The sequence below is a fragment of the Helobdella robusta genome (assembly GCF_000326865.2).
Source record: "Helobdella robusta unplaced genomic scaffold HELROscaffold_27, whole genome shotgun sequence".
Taxonomy (NCBI): domain Eukaryota; kingdom Metazoa; phylum Annelida; class Clitellata; order Rhynchobdellida; family Glossiphoniidae; genus Helobdella; species Helobdella robusta.
The window spans coordinates 2,337,627-2,347,845 of NW_008704392.1; the positions used below are offsets into that span (position 1 = coordinate 2,337,627).

General features: G+C 32.7%; 3 protein-coding genes across 3 annotated transcripts in view; 2 read left to right on the forward strand and 1 right to left on the reverse strand.

The window, feature by feature from the left end:
• Positions 1-189, forward strand: part of HELRODRAFT_157129 (hypothetical protein) — a gene marked incomplete at both ends in the record, with an annotated part of 14,383 nt that extends 14,194 nt beyond the window's left edge. Inside the window, one exon of the mRNA XM_009020376.1 lies at positions 142-189. Within this exon, the coding sequence (XP_009018624.1) occupies positions 142-189 (48 nt within the window). The remainder of the gene's footprint in view (positions 1-141) is intronic.
• Positions 190-550: 361 nt separating this feature from the next.
• On the reverse strand, positions 551-7,688 carry HELRODRAFT_173781 (hypothetical protein; the record flags this gene model as incomplete). Its single annotated transcript, XM_009020377.1, has 7 exons — positions 551-664; positions 1,333-1,433; positions 1,994-2,254; positions 2,816-6,288; positions 6,796-6,953; positions 7,254-7,468; positions 7,655-7,688. The coding sequence occupies 7 exons, from the start codon at positions 7,686-7,688 to the stop codon at positions 551-553; spliced, it is 4,356 nt and encodes a 1,451-aa protein (XP_009018625.1).
• Positions 7,689-8,871: 1,183 nt separating this feature from the next.
• Positions 8,872-9,072, forward strand: HELRODRAFT_127718 (hypothetical protein; the record flags this gene model as incomplete). The annotated part of the gene is made up of 1 exon (XM_009020378.1): positions 8,872-9,072. A coding segment is annotated over one exon (201 nt), but the record flags the coding sequence as incomplete, so codon positions are not given.
• Between the last annotated feature and the right edge of the window lie 1,147 nt (positions 9,073-10,219).

Here is a 10,219-nt window from a genome sequence, read left to right on the forward strand (position 1 = left end):
AATAATATAATATTGTATTTATGTATGTATACACACATAACAAAAAATTATTAAATATTTATAGCGGGGTGTTTAGTTTGGTTTTGACCATCGTAACTTCGAACCTCTGAATTTGAACGTGAGATGGAACGATCGATAAAGTATCGTCGGGCAGTTAATAATCGCCTACTCTCTTTCAATAGCTCATAAAGTTTAAATTCACTATTCGGTCCGTCTCAAATATATACATACAAATACATACACATGTTGGTTAGTTGTTTACAAATGCGTGGTTTTTAAATACTGTTTGTTGATAAATTTATGGTTGTACTATAATGACTGAAGACAATTTGTTGAAAGTTATCTTACAGTGAAAATTTGTAATATTTTTAATGTCACTAGTAATAATAATAATTTAAACTGGTATTATTTATTTTTATCGGTGTATAAGTATATGTATGTATTTGTTTTATTTTTTATTTGATGGGAATGTATTTTTTGTCCTGTTTTTGAATGAATAAAAAGTTTATTAAACATCCTTTTTGGTTTTGTTGCAATATTAATAAATTCATTAAATTGGGAGACGTGATTGCGAAGACGCCATGTGGTCCGGTCCTGGTGGTCTTGCAGTCATGGATTCTTGGACTTGTGGTCTGGATTCGAACGCGAAGAGATCCATGACTACCTATCGTATACAACATGTGCGTATAATGAGGCGCATTGGTGTACACGGAGAGTGTGTTGTTGCGTTCATACTTCAGGTAACTAACTAATCCAGAGGTTGTAATTGACAAATGATTATAGACCGTAAGTGAGCAAACTTTTTGCTCTAAGGGCCGCATTGAAAATTATTTTATCTTCGACGGGCCTCAGATTTACATTTTTTTGACCGCCGACTGGGGGTGAGAAATTTTCTAACGTTCATTTGTGGCTAACGACCGTAATTTTATTTTTTTTTCAAAATGTCTAAAATGGCTTCGCCATAGTTTGCCCACCCGTGCTATAGAAGAAACATTTCGTTTTAAAGTTTACGTTATTGACACCGCTTTGAAACTAAACTCGAATGCGTTTAAAGACTCTGCGGACCTGAACGGACGCGGATGAAAAAGACTAAATATATATAAAATGATAAAAATAAAATGATGCCGATTGTTGCGGTTTAAAAAATGTCGTTGGTGTAAAATTCTACCGTTTTCATATCTTACTATACTTATATATAACGTTTTTTGCCAAAAAAGCAGAGCTATCAACACCACACGAGGACACCAACACATATTTTGTAGGCACGCGCGAGCACCAAATCGCACACGCACAGCGTGTTACGTATGTTAGTTTTTGAATTTTAGGGCGAACATCATTTGAATCAGCAGCGCCAGACATGGCACTTCTACCGTCTGAGCTAACTACGCCAATCTTTGAGTCAATCGGTGGACCGATAATTTTTTTCAACAATTCTTAACGTTATAATAATAATTATTATTAGTAGTAGTGTGAAAATCGCTAAAACATTGATTCCAATTTTATTCTAAATGTATTAATTAAAGTTTCCAGCTGAATAAAATCATTATCAACATCTAAAAACAACAACACACGAATAAAAGTAATGACCGATAGGAGTCATCAATTTTTATAGTATAATAAATTTTCAACAATTTAAAAATTATATAATGGTAAATATGTAGAACAATTCCTATATTTGAACTGCGTGTGTGTGTGTGTGTGTGCGTGGTGCGTGCGTGCGTGTGTGTGTGTGTATGTGCGATTCAATAAACACCCATGCAATATCATAAAACATTTGTTGCTGAAATATAAATCGATATTGTCGTTAACATCATTGGTAATATTAGCATCACGAACATCGTTCTTAATGCTATTTAACCGCCTCAATGTTAAAATGCAAACTTCTATAATGTCATAATGTGGTCAGTGTTGTTGCTATTGCTAGGGTAATCGGCATTATTATTTTCCTTAATGTTATCTAAGTTATCGTCAAAATTATTTAGATTAATGTCACCAGCATAGCAACGTTTAATGTCTCTGCTAGTTGTCAAGTTGTTAGGTCTGCGCCGTCTTGATCTCTGTTGATACTCTTGAGAATTGTTATTGCTGATATTGATGTCGTCCACTGACGATGATGTTTTCGTCGTTGCCGCTGATGTTAGAGTGGCGGCCACTACCGCTGCTGCTGCTGATGACAGTGATGACGTTGCCAATGTTGATGGTTTGGGTCTTGTTCCTTCACATGAAACGGCAGTTGTTGATGTAATTGATGTTGCTGGTGACGGTGATGAGGATGACGATGGTAATAATGATGATGAAAAAGATGATGATGGTAATGACAAAATTGATGACAAAGCTGATGATGATGATGATGGTGACAAACTCTGTACTACCATAGCTTCAGTGAATAATAATAACGATGATGATGAATGCGATAGTGAATAACATGATGACGACATAGACGATGATGATGGTGGTAGTGGTGGCATCAACAATGGTGACGATGATGATGAGATTAATGATGAACCTAACAATGGCAACCTAAAAGATAACAATGACGATAGTGATGATGACATTTTTAGTGACGTTGGCGTTGACGTCATCAGTGAGTAAGGCGGAAAAGGAGATGATGATAAAGATGTTGCTGTTGTGAAATGTGACGTAACGGATGTTGTTGCTGCAGATGAATTCAATTTTTTCAACATCAATATTTTGTTAGCCGGTGTTAAATTTCTTTGTGCTGCTATTTTCGTCTCCACATTACTTGAAAGCAATATAGTTGATGTAATTGTTGTTGTTGTTGGTAACATTAATGATGATGTCGATGTTAATAAACTTGTTAATACTGTTGATGTTGTTGCTTTTGTTGATGGTGGTGCTCTGAGAGATGTTGCTGTATTCGGCTCGGTTAATGTAGTTGCTGATGTAAATGTGGTTGATGTTATTGATGTTTTGGTTGATGTAATTTTTGTAGAAGAGTTGACGCTAGAAGGTAAAATTTGAGTTAAGTTTGGAAAACTCTGAGAGAGTATTAATTTTTTTCTTCTAAGGGTCATTCCCATTGTAGGCTCGTTGAGGTTTTTAACTTTCTTCATTCTTTGCTTGTTATTTCTATTGACGTTGTTAATGTTGTTGGTGTCATTATTGTTAACAGCGTTGTTGATGTCGTTGGTGTTGTTGTTGAAGACAGCGCGAGTCATTACATTATCGTTGTTTCTAGTGTTGTTAATCTCATTGATTACGATGCTGCTGTTTCCAGCTGTACTGCTGTCCATTTTGTTGTCGATTGTTGATGACGTCAAAATATTGTCACCAATGTTGTTGTTGTTGTTGCTGCATGCAACGACATCACATGTATTAATGTTAGCGTTGTTGTTGTTGTTAACATTACCATTGCTTACATTAATGCTATGATTGATAATGTTATCTCTACTACTATAAATTGTACTGTCAATTTCAATGAAATCGTTGACGATAACATCGCCTTGCATGGCATCATCCAGTGCGCTGACGTCACGACGACATGAATTATCTCTCGTGACATCATCATTATCACCATCATCAGTATTATTATTACTATTATCATCATCATCACCGATGTAGCATATATTTCTAAGAGTACCATCGCAGGCCTTGCTGTTACTGTTATCACAAATGTTACTATTGTTATCACAAATATTAACATATTGACTTTTATTATTATTATTATTGTTGTTGTTATTATTATAACATTTATTATTACAATTATTATTACATACATTAATATTAATATTATTATTATTTTCATTAATGACACTTAACTCATTAATTATTTTTCTTCTGTTTTTTGTCTTTCTAAAATTAACGCCTAAACTTTCATCATTGGTAGATGTAGTAAGAGTAGTTATACCACTAGTAGCAGTCGTAGTAGCATCAGCAGAGTTAGTAGTAATAGCAGCAGCAGTAGCTGTAGTAGCAATAGCAGCAGCTGTGGTAAAAATGTTTGAAGTAAAAGTGATTACAGTTAAATCGTTCGGATTTGAAATGGCGTCATCATGGTTGTGAACATAATTAGTTAAATTTGCAGCAGTAGTAGCAGTAGTATCATTTTCAATAGTATCATTAATCGCATCGATAATAATAGTAGTGGTAGTAGTAGCAGCAGCAGCATTAGTAGAAGTAGTAGCAGCAGTCGTAGAATTAGTAATAGTAGTAGTAGTAGTAGTAGTAGTAGTAGTAGTAGTAGTAGTAGCCATATTAGCTGAAATTGTAGAAGTTTGAACAGCTTTTTTGCTACCACTCCTTATCTTAGCAGCATTAGCAGTTACAAATGTAGTATCGTCAGTAAAAGTAGTAATGACAGTAGGATTAGTAACGGAAACAGAGGCAACAGTAGTGTTAGTAACTTTTATCTTTTTGTTTTTCATCATCTTAGTAGCGTTAGAAGTAGCTGTAGTGGTAGTAGCAGTAGTAGGGTTAGCAGCAACAAGAGCAGTAGCAGCCATAGTAGTACCAGTAGTGACGGCAGAAGTAGCAGTAGCAGTAGTAACATTTTTACATTTACTTTTAATTTCGGTAAATTTTCTTTTACGCGGTTTTGTGGTGTTTGTTGTCGTTGTTTTTGTTGGAGATGTATTATGTGAGTGTTGATGTATGTTTCTCAGCAGAAATGTAACAAAATTCTGCTGAAAGAGACTGCAAATGGTGTGAGATTTGTTTTTGAGTGTGTTGTTGTTGCATAGAATGCTGTCATTGTTGTTGTCTGTGTTGCTGTCATAACAGTTGATGTCATTGAAGTAAGTACTCTCATTATTGTCGTTGTTGTTAATGTTATCGTTATTATTATTGTTGCTGTTAATGTTGTACTTGTTATTATTATTGTTGTACGTGTTGTTATTGATGTCGTCATCACAAATTTCCTGGTAACTATAATCGTCACTGTCGTTTAAATAATGAACTAAATTTTTCTTATTGCAAAATATAACTCTCTGCAGGTTATCATTATCATCATCATCATCACCACCACCACCAGTGTTTGCACTGGTGGTGGTGGTGAGTGCATCGTTATCAAAACCATCGTCGTCATCATCGTCGTCGTCATCTTCACAATCAAGTATGACATCATCGTTGATTATAATGGGTAACTCTTTGGTGTGCCTACTCAATGATATCAAAAAATCGTCATTACTGTCATCTGCATCATCATCGTCATCATCATCATCAACATTTTTATTCTGGTTAATATTATTATTATTATTATTAATATTAGCATAACCATAATAATAATAATTATTATTGTTGTTGTTGTTATTATTCCCATCATCTACACAATCACGCATTGGCTGGTATAATTTTGAAGACGACGATGACGTTGATGTTGTTGTTCTTGCCGTCAACAAAGATAATGACGTCATTGTCGACGTTGTTGTTGTCGTTATTTTGGGTGCGTCATGTGATGTCTTTGTTGTCACTGATGACCAGACGCCAGAGTAAACGTTATCAGCCAAACAACTGACTGACTGGCTACCACTACCAGAAAGTACATTAAAATAGTTATTATTAATATTATTATTACTACTACTATTATTACTTATATTACTATAATTATTATTATTATTATTGTTTCTTGTAGAAATGTTCGTATCATCAAGCTTGTGAATGATGTCTTTGACATCACTATCATTATCACTATTATTGTTATTATTATGATTATTATTGTTGATGCTCTTATTGTTACTGTTGTTATTACACGTTCTTTCATTCATTTTTTTAATTTTCTTCCATCTCTCCGTCATCTTTTCGTACCTGCTAATGACACTTTGTACGACATTTTTAACTTTCTGTTGATCGAACTCTAACCTACCATAGGGGTTATTGCACAAGTTCATGTTATTAACGTTGTTGTTGTTGTGCCTGTTGTTAATGTTACTGTCGTTGTTAATGTTACTGTTGTTGTTAATGTTACTGTCGTTGTTAATGTTACTGTTGTTGTTGATGTTACCGTTGTTGTTGATGTTACAATCATCATTGTCGTTGTAGCCAATATTTATGTCAAGACCTTTGTAACAGTTACAGTTGTGGGCATCATTAACATAATTACAAACGACTCCTCCAAGAGAGTTGATGTAATTATAGTCTACAACAACGTTGTTGTTGTTGAAATTGCAATTGTTGACGTTGCAATTAGTGTTATTGATGTTACCAACAATTTTGTCGTCGTCGTTGATGTCTTTGTAACTGTTGTTAGTGTTGTTGCAAGCATTATAGTCAGCATCGTTACTGCCGTCGGTGTAGCTGTTTTTAATGTTGCTATTGTTGTCATTATTACTGCTGTTGCGATAAGATGCATTTACAACATTTGTGTTGGTGATGAAATTATTTTTTAAATCCTCATTATTATCATAATTATTATTATTATTGTTGTTATTATTAATGTTATTATTACCATCATCATAACTTTTATTCATATCTGTAGCACTATTAGTAGTGAAATTATTTAAAATGGTACTATTGCTATATGAATTGTTATCATTGCTACTTATAAAAGTACTGGCATATTTATATATACTAGAACTCATACTACTACCATTACTACTACTACTACTATTACTACTACTAATACTACTACTACCGCTACTACTGCTACTATTACTACTGCTGCTACTACTGCTACTACAACTACCACTACTATTACTACTGCTGTTGCTACTATTACTACTGCTGCTACAACCACTAGTACTACTGCAGCTACTGCTACAACTACTACTACTAATACTACTAATACCCCAAGTGCATTTACAAGGGTATCCAGTACCATCGGGTAAAACCCTTTCTAACTGACAGGAAATCCCAAATTTAGCGCAAGAGCAATCAGCGAGGCAGCCGTCAGTGCAGTCGCAACCGCACTTCAGTCGAGATTTCCTAATCTCCTCGCATTCTATTTTGTATCTTTGGTCAATGTTGTGGACCCCGGCGAGTTTTAACTTTAAGATTCTCTGCCGAATTGTTAAAGGTTTCAGTATGTGTGTGTGTTTTTTCGCTGTTAGGATTAATTTTGGGGCTGGTTTTTTCTTAACTGCTGCTGTTGTTGTTGCTACTGTTTTGTAATTTTTCAATTTTTTAGTGAAATTATCAGACATATTAACGCCAATGTTATCGATGTTGTTAGTATTATTAATGTCATGGTGAATAATGCTGATGCCATTAAACTTGATATTGTTGTTACTACTACAATTACTGATATGATTATTAAAAATGATATTATTATCATTGTTGTTGTTGTTGTTGTTACTGACAACACACTCATTCTCACTGTAGTTGTTGGGTACTGAAGAGTAACCATTGGAAGAAGCATTGCTAAAGTTTGTAGCTAATTGAAAACTGGATGATATGAAGTCTGCAGGACTCTTATCACTACCTACATTAACAACATTACAAATGAAAATTTCTTCAGCGCCCGTTACAGTAGAGTTTAAAGATAATGATGGATGATTACCATATGATGATGATCCTGATGATGATGATGACAATGATGATCCTAATGATGATGATGACAATGATGGTGGTGATGATGATGATGACAATGATGGTGGTGATGATGATGACAACGTAGTTGGGTGGGGAGATGTCCATTGTTTTAGCTCCGTGCTTTCTGATATGTTGAACTTCTCCACTGAAAAATGCCTGTCGCTCATACCTTGATCAAAGTTTGAACTAGATTTTAGCTGCATTTTTATAATTGAGCATTATCATTGTGCATATTCAAATGTAAATAAGAAATTAATAAAATGTTAGAATGACTTTTTTAAAAACCAAAATTAAACCATAGAACTGAAAATTAACTCGACAAAAGATATGAGATGTACAATAAAATCCCATTGTAACACTACCAAGCAGAAGTGACAGTGAATTATAATATTATAATAAATGTTTATTAATTATTTAGTTTACTATTTTGTCTGGAATGAAATTTGTGTCATCCATCTAACTAACTCTAACCAAAAACTATCTACATAAAACATAATATATATATATATTAAACCATTGAGATTTGAGACATTTGACTTGTATACTTATAATACATATATTACACTACAGTGTATTTTATACTTTCACTAGTATAGTATTTTTATACTATATCTTTTCCAACTACTAGTTCTTGCTTGATTCGACACTAGTCACCCCCACAGCAAGCCCCGACTACTGAAAAGATTTAAAACTAACTAACGAACTAACCTAATGCTACCCCAGTATCACTGGGTACTGAGACAAATCCCTGAGCTCTGGGAAAGTAAAACACTGTGACATCGCGAAAATGAACTTTTTTGTTTAATTTCGAAGATTTCATGGCAAATGAGTTGCTAGATGTTGTTGAAGAAATAAAAATTAAATAGTAAAAAAATGATTCCCTAATTATTTAAAACGGAAAAAACGATCAAGGCATTACGAGTCTTTAAAACCAGCACTAAAATTTTGTTTAAAAGTGAATCGACATTCAAAATAAACTCTGACTGTTTTCCAGACAAATTGAACAACAATAAACTTCAATTTTTAGTATTTTTGAATTAATAAATGTATTTTGATTATTTTACATTTATTTTAAAAACAAAATAATTTAATTAAAATTAATAATATTTTACCACTACTTTCGTATTGTTTATTTTTCAGTTAATAAATTATTATAATTGTTCTGCGCTGCGTGTTTGTTTGGTTTTATCGCGATGAAATTTCGTTCAAAGATACATTTATATTACATATTATTTAATTCAATATAACGTTCGGACTATTTTGTCATTGAAGATTGAAAAAATCATGAGTCCTCGGCCGAAAACCAATCAAAACGGCGATAACAATTGCGATACCAACTTTTCGCCTATTTCTAATCAGGAACAATCGGAGTCGTTAAGCGCGGAGGACATCTACCGACTGAAAAGAGTTCGTAATAATATGGCTGTTAAAAAAAGTCGAGAAAAAAGTCGTCAGAAAACTAAAGAAACGCAGGACAAGATGACAATATTGAGAGAAGAAAATGATGAACTGGAAAAGAGGATTGATGATTTATCTCAGGAATTAGCAACCCTGAAAAAAGAATTACTTAGGCGCGTGTCAAACGACAAAAATAAAGTTCAATCTGGAGAAAGCGCATCATCTTCACTGACTGTTCCTATGGTAACGAATATATCAGTATCACAACAACAGCAGCAGATGACATATGTCCGGCCTTCGAGTTCAGAATTCAACAATTCTTTAATTAATAATAATAATAATAGCTCGAGTAATAGTATAATAATTATCAATAATAATAATAATATAAATAATGATATGAATAATAATACAAATAATAATGGCAGCCGAATATTTCTTCCATCTGTAGTAACGAGAAGTAACAACAACACTGTTTTTAGTGCTGTAAAAATAGTGAAAAATTGCCAAATGTTTCATTAGTACAGCTGCCATATTTAATTTATTATTTTTTTATTTATGTACTTATTTATTTATTTATTATTAAATTATCAATTTGTGTTGTCCACTTGATGGTGGACATGTGTTTTATATTTATCCAAGCAAGCTGCTATTGATGATAATTATTCTTAAATTATTTTACTTTCATTTTTCTTTTATTTTATTTTATTAAATCTTACCAAATAAGAAATATTTCGTTGTTTTTAATGTAATTAAATGTCAGCTATTTTGTTTAATTAGGTTTTATTAATTAATGATAATTTCCGTTCGAATTTTTATCATTTCCTCAAAATGAAAGAAACCTGGCTTGTATGTGTGGATATAATTAATACACGTCGAGGTCTATATGTATATAATGGGCTCCAACCTAATGATAATAATGTTTAGTTTACTTAATAATTAACCTACCTGTTTATACACATACAACGTTTACTTAATTTACGTTACAAGATTGTTCCTATCATTACATTATTGCCCTTAACTACCTATGACATTAAATTACTCTCAACCTTAGTGATTATAAATTTAGGTGATGTGTTGTGAAAATAAAATTACGCTCAAATGCTTGTATATGTATGTATTTGTTTGTGTGTGTGTTTGTGTGCAAGAAAAAAATAGAAGCAATAAACTTACGCGCCTACCTATTCAACTACATTAGTGTTGGATGTTTTCTATCTATCCCACCTACAATTAAAATTGTCGATATTTAACTTATATATATATATATATATATATATATATATATATATATATATATATATATATATATATATATATATATATATATATATATATATAG